Source organism: Mesoplodon densirostris, chromosome 8, assembly GCF_025265405.1.
Source record: "Mesoplodon densirostris isolate mMesDen1 chromosome 8, mMesDen1 primary haplotype, whole genome shotgun sequence".
NCBI lineage: Eukaryota > Metazoa > Chordata > Mammalia > Artiodactyla > Ziphiidae > Mesoplodon > Mesoplodon densirostris.
The window spans coordinates 72,367,629-72,393,343 of NC_082668.1; the positions used below are offsets into that span (position 1 = coordinate 72,367,629).

General features: G+C 41.9%; 1 protein-coding gene across 3 annotated transcripts in view; it reads right to left on the reverse strand.

Annotated features, from left to right (window-relative positions):
- The window catches only part of CACNB4 (calcium voltage-gated channel auxiliary subunit beta 4), a 263,277-nt gene that overhangs the window by 39,269 nt on the left and 198,293 nt on the right, over nt 1-25,715 (reverse strand). For all 3 annotated transcript variants that reach the window (XM_060107361.1, XM_060107363.1, XM_060107365.1), the window contains exons 3-5: nt 14,742-14,861; nt 12,522-12,644; nt 5,586-5,716 (exon numbers count right to left, since the gene is read on the reverse strand). In XM_060107361.1, coding sequence (XP_059963344.1) covers nt 5,586-5,716; nt 12,522-12,644; nt 14,742-14,861 — 374 coding nt within the window. The remainder of the gene's footprint in view (nt 1-5,585; nt 5,717-12,521; nt 12,645-14,741; nt 14,862-25,715) is intronic.

The window sequence follows — 25,715 nt, forward strand, 5'->3', positions numbered from 1 at the left end:
CACAGAACATTCTCCAGGATAGATCACCTCTTGGGTCACAAATCAAGCCTTGGTAAATTTAAGAAAATTGAAATCATATCAACCATCTTTTCCAACCACAACGCTATGAGATTGGAAATTAATTACAGGGAAAAAAACGTAAAAAACACAAAACACATGGAGGCTAAACAAAATGTTACTAAATAACCAAGAGATCATTGAAGAAATCAAAGAGGAAATCAAAAAATACCTAGAGACAAATTACAATGAAAACATGATGATCCAAAACTTATCAGATGCAGCAAAAGCAGTTCTAAGAGGGAAGTTTATAGCAATACAGGCCTACCTCAAGAAACAAGAAAAATCTCAAAAAAAACCAATCTAAACTTACACCTAAAGGAACTAGAGAAAGAAGAACAAAAAAACCCCAAAGTTAGTAGAAGGAAAGAATTCATAAAGATCAGAGCAGAAATAAATGAAATAGAAACAAAGAAAACAATAGCAAAGATCAATAAAACTAAAAGCTGGTTCTTTGAGAAGATAAACAAAATTGATAACCCTTTAGCCTGAGTCATCAAGAAAAAGAGGGAGAGGACTCAAATCAATAAAATTAGAAACAAAAAAGGAGAAGTTACAACGGACACCGCAGAAACACAAAGCATCCTAAGGGACTACTGCAAGCAACTCTATGCCAAAAAAATGGACAACCTGGAAGAAATGGACAAATTCTTAGAAAGATATAACCTTCCAAGACTGAACCAGGAAGAAATAGAAAATATGAACAGACCAATCACAAGTAATGAAATTGAAACTGTGATGAAAAATCTTGCAACAAATAAATGTCCAGGACCAGATGGCTTCACAGGTGAATTCTATCAAACATTTAGAGAAGAGCTAACACCCATCCTTCTCAAACTCTTTAAAAAAACTGCAGAGGAAGGAACACTCCCAAACTCATTCTACGAGGCCACCATCACCCTGATACCAAAACCAGAGAAACACACTACAAAAAAAGAAAATTCCAGACCAATATCACTGATGAATATATATGCAAAAATCCTCAACAAAATACTAACAAGCAGAATCCAACAACACATTAAAAGGATCATACACCATGATCAAGTGGGATTTATCCCAGGGATGCAAGGATTCTTCAATATATGCAAATAAATCAATGTGATACACCATATTAACAAACTGAAGAAGAAAAACCATATGATCATCTCAATAGATGCAGAAAAAGCTTTTGACAAAATTCAACACCATTTATGATAAAAACTCTCCAGAAAGTGGGCATAGAAGAAACCTACCTCAACATAATAAAGGCCATATATGACAAACCCACAGCAAACATCATACTTAATGGTGAAAAACTGAAAGCATTTCCTCTAAAATCAAGGATAACCACTCTCACCACTACTATTCAACATAGTTTTGGAAGTCCTAGCCACGGCAATCAGAGAAGAAAAAGAAATAAAAGGAATACAAATTGGAAAAGAAGAAGTAAAAGTTTCACTGTTTGCAGATGACATGATACTATACATAGAGAATCCTAAAGATGCCACCTGAAAACTAATAGAGCTAATCAATGAATTTGGTAAAGTTGCAGGATACAAAATTAATGCACAGAAATCTCTTGCATTCCTATACACTAACAATGAAAGATCAGAAAGAGAAATTAAGGAAACACTCCACTTTACCATTGCAACAAAAAGAATAAAATAGCTAGGTATAAACCTACCTAGGGAGACAAAAGACCTGTATGCAGAAAACTATAAGACACTGATGAAAGAAATCAAAGATGACACAAACAGATAGAGAGATATACCATGCTCTTGGATTGCAAGAATCAATATTGTGAAAATGACTATACTACCCAAAGCAATCTACAGATTCAATGCAATCCCTATCAAATTACCAATGGCATTTTTTTTTTACAGAACTAGAACAAAAAATCTTAAAATTTGTATGGAGACACAAAAGACCCCAAAGAACCAAAGCAAACTTGAGGGAAATAGAGCTGGAGGAATCAGACTCCCTGACTTTAGACTATACCACAAAGCTACAGTAATCAAGACAGTATGGTACTGGTACAGAAACAAAAATATAGATCAATGGAACAGGATAGAAAGCCCAGAGATAAACCCATGCACCTATGGTCAACTAATCTATGTCAAAGGAGGCAAGGATATACAATGGAGAAAAGATAGCCTCTTCAATAAGTGGTGCTGGGAAAACTGGACAGCCACATGTAAAAAAATGAAATTAGAACACTCCCTAACACCATACACCAAAATAAACTCAAAATGGATTCAAGACCTAAATGTAAGACCAGGCACTATAAAACTCCTAGGGGAAAACATAGGAAGAACACTCTATGACATAAATCACAGCAAGATCTTTTTGACCCACCTCCTAGAGTAATGGAAATAAAAACAAAAGTAAACAAATGGGACCTAATGAAACTTCAAAGCTTTTGCAAAGCAAAGGAAACTACAAACATGACGAAAAGACAACCCTCAGAATGGGAGAAAATATTTGCAAATGAATCACCCGACAAAGGATTAATCTCCAAAATACATAAACAGCTCATGCAGCTCAATATTAAAAATACAAACAACCCAATCCAAAAATGGGCAGAAGACCTAAATAGACATTTCTCCAAAGAAGACATACAGATGGCCAAGAAGCACATGAAAAGCTGCTCAACATCACTAATTATTAGAGAAATGTAAATCAAAACTACAATGAGGTATCACCCCACACCAGTTAGAATGGGCATCATCAGAAAATGTACAAACCACAAATGCTGGAGAGGGTGTGGAGAAAAGGGAACCCTCTTGCACTGTTGCTGGGAATGTAAATTGATACAGCCACTATGGAGGTTACTTAAAAACTAAAAATAGAATTACCACATGACTCAGCAATCCCACTACTGGGCATATACCCAGAGAAAACCGTAATTCAAAAAGACACATGCACCGCAATGTTCATTGCAGCACTATTTACAATAGCCAGGTCATGGAAGCAAACTAAATGCCTATTGACAGACAAATGGATATAGAAGATGTGGTACATATATACGATGGAATATTACTCAGCCATAAAAAGGAATGAAATTGGGTCATTTGTAGAGATGTGGATGGATCTAGAGACTGTCATACAGAGTGAAGTAAGTCAGAAGGAGAAAAACAAATATCGTATATTAATGCATATATGTGGAACATAGAAAAATGGTACAGATGAACCAGTTTGCAGGGCAGAAATAGAGACACAGATGTAGAGAACAAATGCATGGACAACCAAGGCGGGGAAGTGGGTGGGGGGTGGGGGGATGAACTGGGAGATTGGGATTGACATATATACAGTAATATGTATAAAATAGATAACTAATAAGAACCTTCTGTATAAAAAAATAAATAAAATAAAATTCAAAGAAAAAAAAGACTCATTCCCCAGATTCCTTGGAAGTAGAACTTGAGAGTACAAAGCTTTCTTTGGCCTTAATCCACTAAGTAATTCAAAACACACCAAGTCCTGCTATAGAGTACTTCAAGGATCTGCCCAAATGTTTTCTTTGACCTCCTTTCACAGAGAAAGTGGGAAACTATCTAGGACCTGGAAATATTTTGCTAAAGTATGTCTCCTAATTATTCAATGAAGAAATGAGGCAAAAGAATCACTAATAGGAATGTTCTTGTGAACTGTCTTTTTAACCAACACTCATCACCAGTACACTAGCTGGATGTCAAACACAGCTCAAAACAAGCAGTAAGACCTGGAAAAAGCACTTCTTATGTGGGGATCAGAATTAAGAACTGGCAGTAAGGATTTGGTCATGAATAATATTATGGAATGGAATGGAAGCACATTGGTATTGGTCCCTGCATGCGGCTTGGGAAGCTTCCCTGGAGCCCACCAGGGCCCTCAGGAGCCCACCTTCCCACTTCTCCAGTGTCCCTTCCTTCAGTGCTTAAGTATGGTCCCTAGAGTTAGGACAATCTGATTTCTCCTCCCGGCTTTGCCCATTACTAGTCGTGGGACCTTGGCACACCATATCATATCTTTGTGCCTGAGTTTCCCTATCTCTAGAAGGAGAAACTATACTTCACAGTTGGTATAAAGATAAAAGAAGATCATGTCTTTGAGCTCTTGGTTTTACTCTTGTGCCTGTGAGCAAAGTAAGCCTTTAGTTCAGAAGTGTAAAATAATTTTATGGAATAATAATAATAGTAGTAGAATAACTTTGGAAATGGTGATAATAATTCACTTATTATTTCATTCAAATATTTATTGAGTATTCACTGTCCTAGAAACTAGGAATACAACAGTGGGGGGAAAAACAAAATTCCTTCCCTTATACAGACAAATTCTAACGGGAAATATCAGTATCAAACAGATGAATAGGTAAATATATAGTATTTCTGATAGTAATAAATGCAACAGAGAAAACTGAGTCGGGAGAGAGATAGGAAGCAAGGGAAGAGAAGTGGATTCAACTTTAAATATGGTGGCAGGAAAGGGGTCATTGAAAAGGTGATATTTAACTAAGATCTGAAGCAGATGGAGCGATCCAGTGGAAAAGTGAAGAAAAGCGTCCAGTGAAAGGAAACAGCAATTGCAAAGGTCCTGAGACAGGAACATGTGTTCCCACATGGAGCAGCATGAGAGACAAAAAGTCTAGAGAAGAAGTAATAAGAGGGATTAATCATTAATAATATTATAAGCATGTTACATACAAAAAAAGATTGATAATTAAAAGTGGGCTAACACTCTACATTTGTGATCTCCTATCACTGTTTAAGAGGTTCCCATTATGACAAAGGCAAAAGGACCCCTGAAGAACAGAGGAGTTTTTGAAACAGAAAAGGATCTAATAGAAAAAGGAGGTTGAGAGTTAAGAGAAAGAACTGATTCTATTTTAGGACTTTCAAAAAATGGTAACACATACTAAATCAGTGCTTCAATGTAGGCTCACAATATATGCAGGCTCAGTATGATTCTGATTTCTCCTCTCAGGCTTTGCTTGTAACCCTGGGACCTTTAAATACCTGCACTCTGAGATCTTTGTGGCTACTTCATTAGTTCACTAGAGGTTAATTCATCTGAAGCTGGACAGAGTCTTACCCCCAGTACCAAGCGATGGCAGCGGCCACAGAAAACCCTGGAGAAAGTGATACTAGTCCCAGGATGGTATTGCATGTGCCATGGCATTCTGTGCCCACCTGAAAGAGAGTCTCTGAAAGTTAACCAAGAAGAGCCATGATGCCAGGTCAGGCCAGGCCCCCACTTACTTTACTGAGAAAGGATGCCCTACAGGACTCTCACAGAGGAAAGCTTAGGTTCCCAGGAGGGTTTGCTGAAGCCACAGAAAACAGTCTCCACTGTGGAATTCGTGTTGAGTCCAGGGGTGTCCAGGCTTCAGCACACAACGGGGAGAGTGAACTATCTGAAACCCCTTTGTGTCAATTTCAGAAACACCTTGCACACAGAAAAGTAGCTTTTACTTTGAAAGCATATATGTTTAACCTAACAAGCAAACTTGAAAATATCACCTAATTTTCCTACTTCCTCCAAAAAAATTTAGAGAAAGCAAGGAGCCTTACCCTCCGTGAAAACGTCCTCTTTTCTGTTCTTGCTGAATCCGTATGTTCTCCAATCTAAGTGGACTTGGGATGAAGCCAATCTCACAGCCTTCTTTCACCAGCCTTCCTATCCACCAATCATTGTTATATTTCTGGAATGCAGGAATAAAACTGCTATCAACAGTAATTCACTGATCTTCACATTTATTAATCTCAGGGGACCAAAAGAATGAAACACTATATTATATAATATTATACTATACTATATTACATATACAAACACTATTTATAGTATATTATACTATATTATATATATCTGGGGTGGAGGAGTCCATAGAAGAAAGCAAACTTTTAATCTAAAGGCCCAGATAGTAAACACTTTAGGGTTTGCAGGCCATATGGTCTCTGCTGCAACTACTGTAATCTGCTATTATAGTGTGGAAGCAGCCACAGTCAGTACGTAAACAAGTAAGCACGGCTGTGCTTCAACAAATGTTTTCTTTCCAAAAAAGGCAGCAGGCTGGTTTCAGCCTGTGAGCCACAGTTTGCCAATCCCTGGGCTAAAGTCAGGTCTTAACATTTGGATTCCTTTGGTCCTTGTCAAGAAGTCCTAGCCAATTCGTAAGGAATAGATTTTACAAGGATAAATATGCACCAATGTAACTGGAACTCTGGAAGACAGGATAGACAAGTCTAAGACAAAATACACTGAATAGTCTGTTTTTTGTCAAAGGCTTTGAGGTAAAAATTCCACCATACTATATGTATTCTACTCTCTCTGGGGAAAACTTATAATCTTCCAAATATAGGTTTGGAAATCAAGGTCCATCTTACTACCGGAAGAAAAACAAGCCTACTCTTACAAAGGCTAAGCATATTATACATAAGTGGAATTTTTGAAATAATCTCCAAATGGCCTGAAGCCCAACAGGAATGAAGGAATTTCCATTTAAATAAAGTTCCACGACACATAAACTTGGGAAACAAACCCACACAAAGGCTTCAGCCAATATGGGGTGAACATGGTCCTATGTGATGGGCCAGCAAAACTGCATTTATAATGATAGATTTGCTGAATCCTAGGGCAGGAGGCATATTTAATCCAAGCTACTTGCCTCAAGGGAAGGTTTCTGCTAGGTGATTTCTAGAAAGCAGATATTAGTCCTACTGTTTACATCCTCCAGAGATAATTCCAAAAACTTCCTTTTTTGTCTGTAACAGTGTTGGGCAAGGTAACTCTCTCTCTTTGATCCAGAAAGCATTTAGTTTTTTCAAAATGTAACTCTCTGTGGTATATTGTGCTTAGCTCAGAGAACAGTAGAATTTATATGTATATGACATTGACACGTTGTGAAGGAGGAATGGATGATTCTGTTGAATCATCGCAGCATGAAATTCCAGGTAACTGAGTAATTCTGAGTAACAGCTTCACACTCAAAAGCAGAAAGATATGATTTAGAGATTTGGCCTTTGTTATGCACACAGCTCCTACACAAGGCCCACAGGGCATGCAGTCTGAGCCTGCACTGAAGAAAAGAGTTGACCTAATATAAAATCTTGAACAATCTAGGTCTCAGTTTCTTCCATCTTTCCTTCGTTTATTTCAGGATAACAGGCCTGAAATACCAGGCCCGTTTATTTTGGAATTAACAAAAGGCAGCGGGACCCTTTCAGAATGCTTGGTGCACAGACCTGGAATTTAAATTTTACTGTGGTAGGGACAAAACACACAATGAGTCATAGTTTCCTAGGGCTTAAGTTACTTCCAGGAAATCAAGTTAGCCCACCGGAACACTAACTTACTAAGTCGTATCCAAATAACCTTAAGGGGTTTCTGAAGTAGTTAACGCAACTTCCCAAGATGTTTTACCTTAGTTCTAAGAAACAGTGAGAATCTGACTTAATGTTAATGAAAGTTCTTTGAGCCACTTTGGGGAAAGTTGCGTTGTATGTTCAAAAGCTTAAATCGCCGGTCCTTTGGTATATGTGATAAGGAGAGCTGGAGCTTTTCTCTGCATTGAAGCTTTTTGTTACTGAGGCAGTACTTATACAGAGCATACCAAATGGCCTTCTAGGCGATGCATGAGAGGAAAGGCTACAACTCGATTACAGAAATATGTTCCTTTGTGTTGATATTCTGGGAGCACACGCCAGCTTTCTGGCAAGGTCACCTTAGTGTTCCAATCCTTCTCATTTCCCTAAGACGATGAGCACTTTCTCTTTCTAAGATGTTTCCTTATCTGCGATTTCAAGGTCTGAAAACAAGTGGCTCTAATCCACATAGGATTACCAACTCAATACCATAAATCAAACTGCCAGACAAGAGAAAGTCACTGATCAAGGAGCACATACATCAAGAAAGCAACCAACTGGACAAATGGAGAAGATTGATGGAATGGAGGAAAGCAATAAAATATAGCAAGGTGGGGATAAGGGTGTGAGTAGTGTGCATGGAATATGTGAAAACTTTTCTTACCAGTTAAAGCGCTGCTTCTCCTTGGAAATGATGGGTATGAGCAGCTAATGAATACGGTTTGGTCATTTTTGATGGGAATGGTGAGACAAAGTCAACGTCACCATTCAGATGCCAGGGTACATGTTTCAGGTAAAGAGTCCTTGTCTTCGAGGCAAATATGGATATCCCCACCGCATACACGATTGAGAAAGCAGAAGCCATCAACTCAGTGCTTCCTCAGCTTCTTACAACCAAGGCTGAGCTGTGTGTGCCTGCACTCACCTTTTTCCTGCATGTTATAATGAATTAGTGTTCCCCTTCGTATCAGAGGTCTGTCTCTCCTCTCGGGGTCTGGATCCCACGCTTCCTGACTACCAAAAACTTTACTCCTTTGCCTATCTCTGCTTTCCCATCAATCTCTCACTCTCTCTCTGGTGGTTAATAGCAGCATGTACTGGTGCTCTGATAGCTCCCATCTTGAAAGGAAACCTCTTTTGGCTTCAATACGCTCTTCAGTCTACTGCCCGGTCAGTGTCAACTCCCTTGAAAGCACCGTCTGTGCTTGCTAAATATACTTCCTAACTCCCCTTCTCTCCTCATCACACTCCATCCAGCTTCTGTCTCTCTGTCTCCACAACTCCAGACAATGGTCCCAGTGACTTCCTTGCTACTGACCGCTTTGCCAACCCGACATCTATTCCTTTCTCCTTGTCTTAGGTGACGTGTTGCAACACTGGCCACAGCTGGTTGCTTCCTCCTTTTGGATACGCTCTTCTCTCTTGATGTCCATGCCTTGCTCTGTCTTGATTTTCCTCCCAAATCTCATGTTTCTCCTTTTCCTTAATTGTTGAATCTTTTCATGCACCCCACACTTGCAGGATGGAATTCCTCTGAGTCTGATCCAGGGCTGTTTTCTCTCCTCCCTCTCCTCTCTCTTTAGGTGACTTCAGTCATTACCTCAGCTTTAAATGTCACCTGGATAAACTAATGATCCAAATTTATTTCTTTGGCCCAACCCCTTCCTCCGAGCTCCAAATTCTTACATCTAACTTCCTCCTTCATATCTCCTTTGAGATGTCTACTCCCTAGCCTCCCTTCCCATCTGTCCTCACTCCACCCTGGTCAACTCCATCCTAGTTGCTCAATTCATAAACCTTGATTTCCTTGATCGTCTTGGACTTCTCCCTCAATCTTAGTTCCTACGTGTGGTCCATCAGCAGCACTGATCATTGAACTTCCACAATAGATGTCAAATGTGTCTACTTCTTTCCATCTCACTGACACCAGGCCAGCTCAGTCCCATTATCTCTCATCTAAAATGGTTCTAACAGTCTCCCTGATTCCGTACGTATCCCACTCCAATCCACTGTCTCTACAACAATCAGAATAGCCTTCAAAAAATAAATTCACCCCACTCCTCTGCTTTTAAAGTCTTAGGTGCCTTCTTATTATACTTAGAATAAAATATGAAGTCTTGCCATCACCTTAAGGTCCTACTTGACCTGTGCCCTGCTTACTTCTACAACTCTGTTTCCTGCTACTGGCTCACTGCGTTCCAGCCATATGACCTTCGTCCAGTTGATTGATTGTGCCAGCTTATTTTGTCCTACCACAGGGCCTTTACACATGCTGTTTCCTCTCCCTAGAAGGCGTCTTCTTTCTTCCTTTTTTTTTTTTTTTAAGGCTGGCTACCCTGCTTAATGGTCACATACTCAGAAAGGCTTCTCTGATCACCCCTATATTTAAAAGTATATAACCTCCTCATCCCTATATTTTAAGATTCCCAGCATCCAGTTCATTTTTTACACAAAGCATTCACAATTTGTAATGATTTATTTTTTCATTATCTGTCTCCCCACTAGAAGTTAAGTCCATGAGGGAAGGTACTCTGTCTCTGTTTACAGCTGTCAGACAACATCTGTCAGACAATATCTGCCAACATGAGCACACACTAAATGCTCAAGAACTATATCTTGAATGGAACAAAGGAACAAATGTAGAATTTCACCCAGTTCACATGGGCACAATGCAAATACAGTGAGACATCTGTAGACATCCCAGTGTTTGACTTACTTGCTATCATATAGTTAAAAACATTTTAATGTATATGTCTTGGTGTCATTAATGCTATTGTAGAATGCAGAGTTTTGAAAGACAGTGATTTTCAAATTGCTATATATTAACTGTGCACGTCTTGTTTTGGGCCAGAGGGAAAGTGCTGGTGTCTCAGTGACATTAAGTGCCAGGTTTATGTCGATCACATTCCTCGGGCTCGTCAGGGTCAGGTTTCACTTTATTGTTCCACTCTTACACTCTCTTTTTTCTTTTTTTAAAATGTTTTTTAATTAGTAAACTTCATTTTTAAGAGCAGTTCTAGGTTCATAGCAGAATTTTCGGAAAAGTACAGAGAGTTCCCATATAGCCCTGCCTCCACACCTGCATAACCTCCCCCACTATCAACATCCCACACTAAAGTGGTACATTTGTTACAATGATGAACCTACAATGACGCATCATTCTCACCCAGAGTCATGTTGTACCTTCTATGGGTTTTGACAAAGTGTAATGACATGTATCCACCATTATATCCACTCTCTCTTTTCTAAGATCCAATTTCTAACGGCTCCTTTCCAGCAGAGCCAATGGAGACTATCAAGTAGGAATGTCCTCCAATGTATGCCTCCAGCCCCACTGGAAAATCCTGTGCAGAACAGGGAAGTTCAAGGAAGGCAAGACTTTCCTCCTGACTCGGCCGACTTCTTGTGCCAATATTCCGGACGCCATCTCCTTGCCTCTACTCCAGCCCCTCATTCTATCAGTTAGGTCTTTTCCTTCCCATATATATCACTGGGTTCAACACCTCAGCATGGAAAACATATTTAAATCTTTCCCATCCTAAAAAAACAAAAAAAGGGAAATAAACTTGTAAAACACTCCCTCAACTCTATGCTGCCTTCTCCTGGCTAAAACCTGTCCTCCTTTTCAACTCAAAGCACTTAGGAAGAGCAAACTGCAATTCCTCTCCTCTGGCCTCCACATTACGTGGCGAAAGGCCCACTGAGTAACTCCATGGGAGGTTCCCAGTGCCCCAGACACAGTGCACCTAATAGCAAATTTATAATCACATCACCCCTGTCACAAATCTTCTCCCCTCTCGGCCTTCTTTATTTTGATAGCTGACACCACCCTCTGCCCTTTCAGGTGAGCTAGAAAAACTGCCCTCCATCCTTCATTTCTCTTCATCTCACTTTCTCCACTATCTGCCCCCCGCCACCATGTGAAATCTTCCAGTCTGGTCTATTTGCCTCTTAACTCTCTCTCCAAGCTGCTCCCTCTTTCTACCATCTCTGCTTCAGCCACTGTCTAGACTTACCTTGCCTCCCCAGCCTCTGCAATACTCCCTCGACCATCAGAATCACCATGCTAAGATACGAGGCTGGTCACATCCATCCTTTATTTAAAATTCCTCTCCAGCCCACTGCCTGGCGATCGAGTCCAGCCTCCTTGCCATGGCCTACGAGGTCCTTTCTCATCTGGCCCCTGCCTCTCTGACGTGGCCCATCCCCTGTACCACTCCCCGCTTACCGCCCTCCAGCCGTGCTGTGCTCATTGCCCCTGGCTGTCCCTTCCACCTGAAACCACCACCCCTCACCCCAGCCTGAACTCAGGCTTCACCACTTCTGAAGAGCTTTCCAGCCCCCCACCCTCCTCCTCCTGAGCCGGATGGTCCCTCCTGCTCTTTCTTTGGGCTCCCACAACACCCATTCAATTTTGCTGTAACAGAACTTCTCAACCCATGCAGAAACTATGCACTAGTCTGTCTCCCCCACCAGACTCTGAGCTCCCTGGCCGAGGGGACAGTGGACCTTCAGCTCTGATCCCCAAATGCCCAGCACGATGTCTGACATGAAGGAGGATTTCAATACACCCAGGTTGAGTAAATGAAAGTTTTTGATGTCACTATTCCATCTTTCAAGGTGCGAGGCCTCAAGTGCTCAATCCCTCAAGGTTTCTGTTTCCCAAACTCCTCTGCCCTTCTCTTAGCTTTAACAATTTAATTATTATACTCTGTAGTGTTGGTTTGGAGGTCAAGGTCCACGGGACAATAATCCAGATGTTTATAGTTACAACATCCCTTGTAAATGGTGCCTTCTGGGTAGGCGCCATGCCACCAAACTCACGTTTCCCTAAATTGGATCCATTGATCTATGTCAATGGATCTATCATAGTAGGTGATTAAAAGGTGACCAGAGGACCACAGGTCTATCCTAAATCGATCCTCTGATGATTGTGATTCAATGTTTTAAATGTGTGATAATGTAAGCAATGATCTCAGGCTTCCAAATCTCGGTGAGAAGGAATGGATTTGGAAGGCTTGGCCAATTAAATGAGGTAACACATTGGCAGCTCCTCAGGGCTCCTCTCCATTTAGTTTGGCTCAGAGCTGATGCCTGGCCTTGGCCTTGTAGCAGGTTAGGGGGTACAGAGTGCCCTACATTTACCTCTTTAATGTGTAGAAAGTCCTTGGCGTCGAAGGAGATGGCCGTGCTTGGAACAGGCACATCCTCATCCAAGGCACCACAGTAGCTCACATTTGTCTTCACAGCAAATGCTACAGGTTTGGACTGGGAACAGAACCATGGAATAAGGATGGAGGGAGGAAGACAGAAGAGGATTTTTCACACTGAAATGTAGAACCAGATAATGGATAGTACCAGGCACTAAGGGAAATCACTTTCCAAAGAGAGATCTCAACTGGGTTCCACATTTCCAGGCAGCAGTGAGAAATCTGCAGAAAGGGCTCTGAAGGGGATTCAGTCCTATCAGCCCGACCGCGTTCCCCCTCCTGTCGTACTTTCCAACATCCCAAAGAATCGTGCCCTAAAATTCTGGGGGAAGGGATGGAAAGGCGGGAGGGGCAGTCTGCTTTGGCCTCTAGTCATAAAACTCATGTTTATTATTTTAAATGGTAACAGACGCCTCCACCTTGCCATACAGGAAATGTGTGCTGGGTCTTAAATAAAAAGGTGGTGGAGGGTTAAAATAAATATTTTTGAAATAGCCTTAGGCCTGAAAACCTGAGGGATCCCACTCAATAGAATACCTTGTCCTGCCAGGGAAAAGAAAGCGTGGTCAGAGTAGACAGGAAGGGCGGAGCTGCTCATGCATCAGCTTCTTCCTAGCTAACAAAAACTGCTTCTGAAACTTTTTAAAGACAGATTCCTCCGCAGCAAAGTGCTCTTGGGCTGGTGCAGCTTGGCAGAGGTTAAGTAAGCCACCAGCCTAAGCTAACAGCGCTGCTGCTGACATTTGGGTGACCACAATGGCCACAAAATAGACTGAGAGAAACCTAAAACAAAAATTAGCCACAAGTAAGAACACCAGTTTCCAGCAATCGCGGGCTGCTCTGTTATGGGCTCATTTACTCATGCTGGGACCATGCCTGGGGAGCAAGAGCACTGAGGCAGGATCCGAGTTAGAGTCTCATTGATGTCCTTTCCCAGGTGCTGCTCCAACCCCCTTCCGCCAACCAGCTAAGGTAGCACGGGTGTGGAAGCAAAGGAAGACACCTTGTGAACCTGCCTCATCCTCCTCTTCCGGCTCTTTTAAACATTTTACTGTAAAAATAGAAAAGGGGGGCTTCCCTGGTGGCGCAGTGGTTGAGAGTCCGCCTGCCGATGCAGGGGACACGGGTTCGTGACCCGGTTCGGGAGGATCCCACATGCCGCGGAGCGGCTGGGCCCGTGAGCCATGGCCGCTGAGCCTGCGCATCCAGAGCCTGTGCTCCGCAATGGGAGAGGCCACAACAGTGAGAGAGGCCCACGTACCGCAATAAATAAATAAATAAATAATAATAAATAAATAAAATAAAAATAGAAAAGGGAAGGAGTTCACTTTATCTGAGCTTCCTTTTTTTTTTTTTTCTCCTAAAAATTAGAAAGACTAGATCAATATGCTTTAGGAGTCTATCGTGAAGGGCAAGGGAGGAGAGGCTGACCAGGAACGTGTTATATCTGTTACTGTGCATAAAATTTCATTTGACAAAAGGGGTCTGTGCTCAAAAAAAAAAAAAAAAAAAGTCTGAAAGACATAGCATGAGAGATCTCTAGTGACTCAGTTCTAACATTCAAAAATGCCATTTGTTCTTTGTTGCCTCCTATGGGGCAGGGATTCCTATGGGGGCCCCTCCCTGTGGAATATCTGAAGGTCTCTTGTGGCAAAGCCTTTCATTGCTTATCTTTGCTGAAATGCTAATCACGGTTCAAAGCTCTGAACGGTGAACTTGAGGTGGGAGATTGACACCAAGAGGGAAGAACAGAGACACCAACAGGGAGACCCACTGACCAATTATGCACGTGTGGCCTGCAATGAAGGCTGCTGTCATGGAGAACGGCGCAAGCACGCTGGTTCCTTGGGAGGCCCTCTAACAACAGTGGGAGGGGCAAGCTGGATATGGGGCACAATCGCTAAGTTAGAAGATGACCAAGAATTTTCACCACCAAACCAAACACAAAAGGTAGGTGAAGGGGTCCGTGTCTCAGGATATGGCTCCCTGAGAATGTTACTTTCAGGGGTGAACAGATCATGGAGCCTTGCAATCTGGTGCCTTATCAGAATGATCAAAAAATGATTACTCCAGAGAAATCTGAGGCAGGGGAAGAGCAGCTGATACCTGCTGAGCAACATGCCACTTTGGAACCCAAGAGGGGCAAGAACGTCACCTTTGCTCTCTCAAGCTGGATGGCCGCCTGCTGCTCTCTCTCTTGCCGAATTGCTTCCCGATCCTCTTCCAGAGAGACATCGGAGTCAGACGGCCTGCTCGTGTAGGAATCCGCTGAACCCTGGAAAGGAAAACCCGGAGTAGCTTGAATGAGGTGATGTGGAGCTTCTTAAATCATCACATCTAACAGCATCCTGGAGTGGGTTCTTCTCATTTGCATAGAATTTGATAAATACGCTCTATGCCTTACTGCAGACATAAATTTAGATGGCAGAATATAGTTAAGCATCTGAGTAATTCGGAAGGTAGCAATGTTATGAAGGGAAATATTTTGACTAGATTAAGTGCTAGAAAGTAAACTGCAATGAAAATTATGTGATGTTCAGCCCCAATTCTTCTTGTTTTGTGCTATCTTTTTTTTTTTTTTTTTTTGCGGTATGCGGGCCTCTCACTGTTGTGGCCTCCCCCGTTGCGGAGCACAGGCTCCGGACGCGCAGGCTCAGCGGCCATGGCTCACGGGCCCAGCCGCTCCGCGGCATGTGGGATCCTCCCAGACCGGGGCACGAACCCGTATCCCCTGCATCGGCAGGCGGACTCTCAACCACTGAGCCACCAGGGAGGCCCTGTGCTATCTTTATATTAAGCCCATATCAACTTGTGGAACTGAAATTTCATTCCATTCTCTCTTTTATATACAGATTTAAAGGAGTAAGAGATTTAGCCTATTACAAGAGTAACTCCTACCCATATCTTGGATTACAGATGATCAATTTAAGATTTCAACACAGCAAAGCAGAAACCTGGATTAGTAAAATGATTTTCAGTTCCATTGTCAACGCCATTGAACAAGGATGTTCTCAACTGAAGCCCATTCCTAGAAGAACTATTTGAACAATAATGAAATCCAGCCTGACTCATGTGGCCAAGGAATTTGGGGCAGTGGACATCACTTGGTGCTCATGCCATAAGAAGAGATGAAAACCACAGCAGCTGAAAAGTTAAAAACAAAAACAAACACCCCAGAAGTTTGCTTTCTGCTTGCTAAAAGAACATGATCCTTACAATTTCCTTAAGCTGGCATTAGAAGTTGATATTTGTGTAGATGATATTTCCACAGCAGACGTATTGATAAGACTGGTGTATTTGGCATGCTTCATAAACCAGGTACAGATTCTAAAAGGCGTATGCTTATCCATATAGCTGAGAATTTGCTACCCACTGCAAAAAAAGAACTCTAAGAATGGCTGACTGCTGAAACGGGCACCTTGAAAGTTTTTTCTAAACTTAGAAATGTTAGGGTTTGTTTGTTTATACATTATTTGTGAATTTGCTGCCTGTAAGGGTAGCTTTGTCTCAGTAGAGGTGTCATTTTAGCTGGGGTAGTCTTTCCCACCATAAAAAAAATCCCAGCACAGATTTTCCTGGCAGCCTAGAACAATAATTCCTGGTTAGAGTTTTATCAGAATGCCCAGTAGAACCCCGGTTCTAAATTCTAACTCTGCAACCCACTTTTGAAAACTTTATACAAGTTCCTAGACCACTCTAAGATTCAGTCTCCTCTTCTGTAAAATGGGGATGTGGTTTACTTCACAGGATTAAATGGAATAGGATATAATGAATCCCTGATTATTGAGCTCTGGCTGTCACACCAGCGTGGGGCTAGATGCTTTGCACACCTTATCTCACTGAATCCTTAGAGCAGTGGGTAAGCTGGGATTCAAACACGGGTAATCCAACCGTAGAGCCAGCAGTTTCAAACCCTACACTGAGCTGGACTTGATAAAATATTTACTCTAGGACCTGGCACATAGTAGGCACACAATAAATAGACATTCTCATTTCTGTTTCCTAGTGCTGGTATTTCTACCTTGATTTAAAAAAAAAAAAGAGTTAAGAGATTCTCATCATTTTTCAGCTTACTTACATATGCAAGTAAGTTGCCCATCTTGAAATGTACAGTATCCTTTTTTTATTGTATTTGCTGCATAGAAAACACGGTAAGTTTTTTTCCCCAGCTTTATTGAGATATAATTGACATATAACACTGTGCAAGTTTAAGGTGTACAATGTGTTGATTTGATACATTTATATATTGCAAAATGATTACACTATAAATTTCGTAACTACAGTGTGTCCAAATCCATGCACTTTATGCAGTGCTTTTGGAAGTGCCCTTTACAGAGGAAATGTATTTGCTAACCAAATTGTAACCAAACTCCTCTGTGCAAATCTACTGGGGAAAAATCTGGACCTACAAAATAAATAAGTACAGGGTGACTATTTTATAGATGCATTCATTGCTTTAAAAAGAGCTACCTTTAAGTCCTTTAAAACAAGAGAGTTCTATCAGCATAAATCTTTTGTCCAAATTTAGGTATACCTGCATAAAATCCAGAGTAAGAGAGAAAGGAAACAATGTTTCCAAAAAATATATGAAAACAGTTTTGTGTTAGTTCTAGGCAATGCTTTGCTGAAGTGTGATGTGTGTGGCAGACCATTTTAAGGTGTTAGATGTGTGCGAAGGTGTCTGGACTATAAAGTGATTACGATGCAGGAAGTCAGGAAGGAGGCACTTGTTTTGAAAACACGTGCTGGGGAAGGCTAACGACTGCAGTTCACAAGAAAGCAGGCTGCCCAGTGGAGCAGTGAGTCAAACAGCTAAAATACACAATCCACTGTTGACACTAGGAGATGGCTAATTTCCTGAAACCTCCATTAACGATTTTTCAAATCCTGGCATTCAATCATCTGCGCACACAAGAAGTGACTCAAGGGCTCCTGCAAATAAACTTTATTTTGAAATGTGAACAAGACTGTTAAATAAGTTCTACTATTGCCAAGTATGTAAAAGCACACCATATTCTAAGAATATTGGTAGAGGGAAAAATAAAGCACTGTGATATTTATTTTCATAATTACAGTGTGAGATTCACAGCATTTACTCTGTTTTTTTTCTTTCAATGACATCTGCATTTCTCTGAATATGGAAATCATCACTGCTGTCTCTCAATGTCCTAGGGATAGCAGAGATCCAACATCAAGAGCTCAAATTTGGCCCATGGACATGTTCTGCTGGCTTGGCACAGAACTGGTTTCTTGTTTCTATTGACTTTTATTTGATTTGTTTCAACTAGTTGATAGAGAGTACAGACAGGAGAAAGAAAGGAAAAGAAAAAGAACGTAGGTTGTTTACAAAGGCACAGAGAGCAGAAGAAGAGAGCCACAGAGAGGCAAGAGGAGACTGCCTGGGCCGGACTAGAGGGAGGATGGGGAAGGGAAGTGGGGCTGCAGCAGGCTTAGTAGGACTGGAGGGTCGGGGGGACTGCCCAGAGGTCTGGTTAAACCTTTATGATCAGGAAGAGGGAAACTGCAAGAAGGGAATAATGCTAGATGCTAAGAGGACAGAACTAAAGATATAAAGGTTACTAGCTCTGGCCACAGCTAAAAACTGCAGCCCTGTCAGCTTTTTGTTTTCCAAAATTCCACTTCATCAAATGGGCAAAGAGCAAGGCACCCAACTCATCAAGTGAGCCAAACCCGGGCTGTTAATCTATGTGTACGATGCACGACAGAGGCTAGTCCCTCAAAAGTTCCTAAGCAGAAACCATTGCAAGTCACATCTTTGAGTCTCCAAAGAAACAACTAAACTGGGGGGGGGGGGGGGCGGGGGGGCGGGAATGGAAACAATTGCTTCAAGTCTTTTTTTTTTTTGCGGTACGCGGGCCTCTCACCGTCGTGGCCTCTCCCGTTGCGGAGCACAGGCTCCGGATGCGCAGGCTCAGCGGCCATGGCTCACGGGCCCAGCCGCTCCGCGGCATGTGGGATTTTCCCGGACTGGGGTTACGAACCCGCGTCCGCTGCATCAGCAGGCGGACTCTCAACTACTGCGCCACCAGGGAAGCCCGCTGCAAGTCTTTTTATATATATATAACATTACATATGTATGTATAAAATAATGCATCCTAGTGAATATCAAAAGAAACACATACATGTCTTTGTATTAACATGAGGCCCAGATTTTCCCCCCCTTTTATTCAATATTGAAAACAGATTCCAGCCTCACACCTTTCATAAATCTTCTTGAGTATAAAATACAAACGTTATAGAAACATTGAAAAATCAGTTAGTTTACTGTTGTCCTAGAAGAAGGAAAGTGATCTCAAGTCAAACAATGGAAAACTTCTTTTCCTGCCCGGAGAGAGAGGCCATGCCATGGATGGGAGAGTGGCCGTGGACTTTGGGGTCAGGAAGTATTGGGTTTGCCACTGCTGCTAGTTCTTACTGGCTGTGTGTCTTGGGCAACTTATTTTAACTTTCTGAGTCTCCATTTCCTCCCCTTTGAAATGGAGATAATAACACATACCTCGCAGAGTTTCCCAGTGTTTGACTTGAGATGGAACATCATTTCGTTTACCATCATGAGGAAAATTCAGGAATTGCCAGCAAATAATATTTGACTCACTCATTAAAGTTTCTGGCAGCTTTTCAACGTTCAATTTTTAGCTGCCCTAGAGTTTTAGAATTTACATCTAGTTCTTTTTTAAAAAACAGCTTTATTGAGGTATAATTTACATACCATAAAATTCACATAATTTAAATGTATGATTCAATAAATTTTAAATAAATTTACGGGATACAATTCACACAACAATCTAATATTAGAATATTTCTACCACTTTAGGAAAAAAAAAACAAACTTTTTGCCTATCTGCAGTCACTCTCCAAACCTACCATGAGATCCAGGGATCCACTTACTTATCTTGTCCTTTTAAAACTAAAATATACTTCCTCTTCTTATGAGTAGTTTTAGTATTTAGATATGTCATTAAATTAGAGCAAGGAGAAGGGAGAGTTTATAAATGTTTGATTTTAAAATGCATTAATACTGGAACAGAACCTAGTTATTGTTGGAACTTTTGGGCTTTGTGGTCAGTCCTGTGCCTCTCACTTCCTACCTAGCTTAGCTGTCCATTCACTGGACACTGACCATCTGTCAGCGGCAACAACGTGAGAGGAGAGCCGCTTAACTTTTCTGCGATTCTATCCTCATCGGCAAAATAGGAATGAACCCTTCAGGGTTATTTTGGAGAATTACTAAGATGCCATAGTATAGCATAGCATACAATCACAGTAATGGCACAAACAAAACCAGTGTTGTCCAAGAGAACTTTCTGCAATGATGGATATTCTGTATGGGTGCTGTCCAGTATGGTAGCCACTAGCCACATGTGGTTATGGAGCACTTGAAATGTGCCTGGCCAGACGGAAGAACTGAACTTATCATTTAATTTTTACATGTTTAAAATTTTATTTCACTTTAATTTAAAGGCAGACACCCACATGTTAACTAGTAGCTACCACATGGGGCTGTGCAGTGGTACATACTCCAAATGTCAGCCCTTCCAGATCAGACAAGTGAATGTTAAACTTGAGGTAAATCTGGTATTTTAATAGTTGCATTAAGTGGACTAAGTGAAAGTGGAATGTCCAAAGACACATATCACTCCCAATGGATGTGAGCTTGTTTCTTTCCACTGAGTTTGCAATGACAGGACCATGCACTTTTCCACAATGTAGAAGGAACAAAGCTCTTTCTTGATTACTTTCCCAGATTTCCCAGGGTAGATAGGTAAAGAGCCCCCTCGTGAGGCTGCCCTAGACAAAATGGTCTCGTAGGCAACATGTATCTTTACAGGATAGTCCTTCACTTTCTTGCAGATGCTTTCTTCTCCTCCACTCCCTTCACCAAACATGTCCAGAGATCTTTGCAAGGGCCCCCACCCAGCCTAGCAGGGTCCAGGCTATGTCTCCAAGTAGATACGCCTGGGCAGTGTCTAGAACATAGCAGAACCTCAACTTCGTTGAAAGAAAAACACTCTCGTTCCCATTAAAATCTATTCTTTGTTGCATGATTTCAAGTTCTTCTAGGGTGGTTGGTTAATTGATCAAGGTTTATGCTAACCGGGTGTGATGTTGTTAGCAGACCCACCCCCCATAACATGAGTTTTTGGTTTTTTTTTACAATTATGGTTTTCAGTGCCCTAATCCAGAGCACTGGATAATGTGTACATTATCAGCACTTTGGCAGAACAAGGAACTTTTGAAAGTTCCTGAGGCAAAAGGAACTTTTGCCTCAGAGATGACAACTTAACTTTGCTCTAAGGTACCTTATACCGTGTCTTGTAAACAGAAGGTCTTCAAATATGTTGGTTGAAAGAATAAGGCAAGCTCTGCAGCCCACTTTTATTGGATAGAAGACCAGCAACTAATCCGACTAAGCTCCGATTTTAGGCTTCAAAGAGCAGTCAATGGCAGCAGAGGAATATGTTCAGAAAAGGCCATAAACGGAAAGGAAAAAGAATGAATGCTTACTCATCCCTTACTTTATGTGAGTCACTAACTTATGAACTTTAGATTATCACATCAACACTACAAAGTAGGTTACGATTATCCCCATTTTATAGATGAGGCATCTGAGGCTCAAACAAGCAATAAGAACTTCCCTCCATGTCACTATCATAGGGCACATTGCAGGGTGCAGGAGTATGGGCAGAATCTTGCTTTAAATTTCCTCTACAAAATGTGGGGCCAACTTACATTAAAAAGTCAAATATTTTAGTCGCCTTCACTAAAAGAAAACAACATTCTGCAATATTTTGTTAACACAGATCGTATACCAAAATCTCACTTGCTAGGAACAATGGATGCAAGTAAAGAAATGACATTCTTAGGGCTTCCCTGGTGGCGCAGTGGTTGAGAGTCGGCCTGTCGATGCAGAGGACACGGGTTCGTGCCCCGGTCCGGGAGGATCCCACATGCCGCGGGGCGGCTGGGCCCGTGAGCCATGGCCGCTGAGCCTGCGCGTCCGGAGCCTGTGCTCCGCAATGGGAAGGGCCACAGCGGTGAGAGGCCCGTGTACCGCAAAAAAAAAAAAAAAGAAATGACATTCTTAGATCATGGAAAATAAACTGGAGACTGCTTTTCAAAAGACATGTTTGCTATTTCTAACTTCACATGGTAACTCTAGATTATCAAGGTTTTGGTTTGTGAATTTCATTGAGTTTCTGCTTTAATGACAGGATTTTTACTCAGCATTTTAGTTATTGGTAGGAGATTTTAAGGCCCCCTTGAGTTTTCTTTTTCTCTTAAGTGATAACTCCTCCAGTTGTGTTAAACTACTTATTTACAGGTTACTTCTTATCTTATAACCAAATTATAATTATATATCAATATGTAGTTAAAAACAAAATGCAGGATTTGTCTAAATTATCTGACTAGTGGAATCCAAATTAATGGGTTCTATTATAACTGTTTTTACATAATTAATTTAAAAGGAAGTAATATTATTTAGAAAACTTAGCCAACCTATCATTCTTGTTATGTTGACTAGTTTGGCAACTGCTGCAATTGCCTGGTTTCGGATAGGTATTTTTCTTTTTTTTTGCATTTTTTCTTTGACTTTTATTGAGTATAATTGACATACAGCACTGTATAAATTTAAGGTGTACAGCATAATGATTTGACTTACATATATCACAAAATGATAGATAGGTATTTCTTTTCATTGGTAGTCCAAGGAGACCCATCAGTGGCGATACAATAACAGCAGAAAAGTTTCAATTGGCCTCATAAGTATAAAGAGGGAGGTGACAAAAAGGCCCAGATGGAGATGAAAAGGAAATCTGTGTCAGTCATGGCCATTTAGCAGCTTGTGGGAAAGGAGAAGTTGCAATGTGGGGCTAACAGCAGATGTGCAAGTTAAATCAGTTGGTGATGTTCGTAACGGGGGCAGATTCCTCTTAGCTTGGGCTACTGTGAGGATTGCAGTTTCATATGGTTCAGCCTGATACACAGGGGGAAGAACAAAAGATAAAGATTACTTTATATGGATCCTATTTCACCAAACTGCTCTGAAAATCAGTGCATGGGATCATACAAGTATGTAAGAAGTGCTACATCAATGAACACAATTAGTAATCAATCAAAACCCCCTGTGAGACTAAAGGGCAACAGAAGTTGAAAAAAGTCATGATCACGGGCTTCCCTGGTGGCGCAGTGGTTGAGAGTCCGCCTGCTGATGCAGGGGACACGGGTTCGTGACCCGGTCCGGGAAGATCCCACGTGCCGCGGAGCGGCTGGGCCCGTGAGCCATGTTCACTGAGCCTGCGCGTCCGGAGCCTGTGCTCCGCAACAGCAGAGGCCACAGCAGTGAGAGGCCCACGTACCGCAAAAAAAAAAAAAAAGTCATGATCACGTTTTGCATACAATAAGAATGTTATTTTAATGGGACGGATGATGAGATTATGGAGCTCACTCTCCTTCTGGGAAAGGGAAAGTGACTGCCTGCTGGGAGAAGGTGGCTTCAAGCAGTCAAGCTTTACTTTGTACAGGTCACAGAACAACATCATGGGACACTGAGCAGCCACCCCCGGAACCAGCGCTGCCTGCTCAGAACCGAGAGCTTCCAACCAACCCATGGGACACAGGTGAGTGTCTGGGCAGCTACACCTGGCCGATCCCAGCACCGGCACCTGCAAGCAGCAGCCACAGCATGCGGTCGTCATGCCAGGGTGGCGGCTCAAGCTGCACTAATCTAGTTTCAGCAGAGATGTTAAAAAGGAAATGAATATATTTGCTCAGAAAACCCTGGATGTGCTGCTGGTAGCTGCAGAACTGCATAGTGATAAGGCAACTGATGGTTTCTTGTAAATGTGGGCGTCTGTGACCCTTCTGGAAAAGGGATTGACTGACACTTCACATACCCCCAGAGTAGTTTACAAAGTAGCCCACAAAACACTACTTTTATGTTGTGGTCTATTTTCTTGAGAGTCATATTAGAGACCTGATAACAGTAAATATGTTTCTCCCAAAAGCAGCTCCAGGCAATTACTTGTATCTAAAAAAAAATTTTTTTAAGACTTTTCCTTCTGTCATATAAAGGGAGGAATAATATAGGTTGCTTTAGAAGAAAGTAAGGGAAGGACTTGAACCTCTCCTGTATCATTTCTGTAGCCTCAGAAATGGTTTGATGAAAAATTATCCTTCACTCTTTGAACATATTTTGTATTCATAACGTTTCTCATTAAAGGGATGCATATTGACTGCATCGAGAACAGAAACCCTTCCCCAGAGATGGCTGCAGATGAGACGGAAGCCAAAATGAAGCATCTACTTCATTTCAGGCAGAGATCATGTCTTCCCGACTTTTGTTGTCCTCAGAGCCCCCAGCACAGAGCTTTGCACCTCAGAGGAGTTCAAAACTATTTACTAAATGAAAAAGTGAATAAGGAGGCTTCAAGGGAGGAAAAGAAACACAAATGGACTGCCTGGTAATGCCCAGACTTCACCCAAAGGGAGTATACACTTTGGATTTCCAGATGTTGCTGGAAACCATGTTGGAAGGAAGAGTGAGCACCAACGTTAACTTGACAAAATGATATGAAAGTGATTTGGAAAACCTAATATTCAAAAATCTCTCAGAAAAAATGTTAAAAAAAGAATAAAGAAGGAGAATTAACCTTTTTAAAAATAGATATTAAGGGCTTCCCTGGTGGCGCAGTGGTTGAGAGTCCGCCTGCCGATGCAGGGGACACTGGTTCATGCCCCGGTCTGGGAAGATCCCACATGCCGCGGAGCGGCTGGGCCCGTGAGCCATGGCCGCTGAGCCTGAGCGTCCGGAGCCTGTGCTCCGCAACGGGAGAGGCCACAACAGTGAGAGGCCCATGTACCGCAAAAAAAAAAAAAAAAAAAAAAAAAAAAAAAGATATTAAAACATAAAACTGCAGAAATTAAAAAGACCAAAAGACAGCCCTCAGAATGGGAGAAAATATTTGCAAACAAATCAGTGGACAAAAGGTTAATTTCCAAAATATATAAGCAGCTCATGCAGCTCAATAGCAAAAAAACAAACAACCCAATCCAAAAATGGGCAGAAGACTTAAATAGACATTTCTCCAAAGAAGATATACAGACTGCCAACAAACACATGAAAGGATGCTCAACATCATTAATCATTAGAGAAATGCAAATCAAAACTACAATGAGATATCATCTCACACCAGTCAGAATGGCCATCATCAAGAAATCTAGAAACAATAAATGCTGGAGAGGGTGTGGAGAAAAGGGAACCCTCTTGCACTGCTGGTGGGAATGTGAATTGGTACAGCCGCTATGGAGAACAGTATGGAGGTTCCTTAAAAAACTAAAAATAGGGCCTCCCTGGTGGCGCAAGTGGTTGAGAGTCCGCCTGCCGATGCAGGGGATACGGGTTCGTGCCCCGGACTGGGAGGATCCCATATGCCGCGGAGCGGCTGGGCCCGTGAGCCATGGCCGCTGAGCCTGCGCGTCCGGAGCCTGTGCTCCGCAACGGGGGAGGCCACAACAGTGAGAGGCCCGCATACCGCAAAAAAAAAAAAAAAAAAAACTAAAAATAGAACTACCATATGACCCAGCAATCCCACTACTAGGCATATACCCTGAGAAAACCATAATTCAAAAAGAGACATGTACCAAAATGTTCATTGCAGCTCTATTCACAATAGCCCGGAGATGGAAACAACCTAAGTGTCCATCATCGGATGAATGGATAAAGAAGATGTGGCACATATATACAATGGAATATTACTCAGCCATAAAAAGAAACGAAACTGAGCTATTTGTAATGAGGTGGATAGACCTAGAGTCTGTCATACAGAGTGAAGTAAGTCAGAAAGAGAAAGACAAATACCGTATGCTAACACATATATATGGAATTTAAGAAAAAAAATGTCATAAAGAACTTAGGGGTAAAACAGGAATAGAGACACAGACCTACTGGGGGTGGGCTTGGAGATATGGGGGGGTGGGCTGTGACGGGGCGGGGGAGAGGCATGGACGTGTATACACTGCCGGGCGTGGGGTGGATGGATGGTGGGGGGTGACCGCATGGCGCGGGGGGATCGGCTCGGTGCTTTGTGGCCGCCTGGAGGGGTGGGAT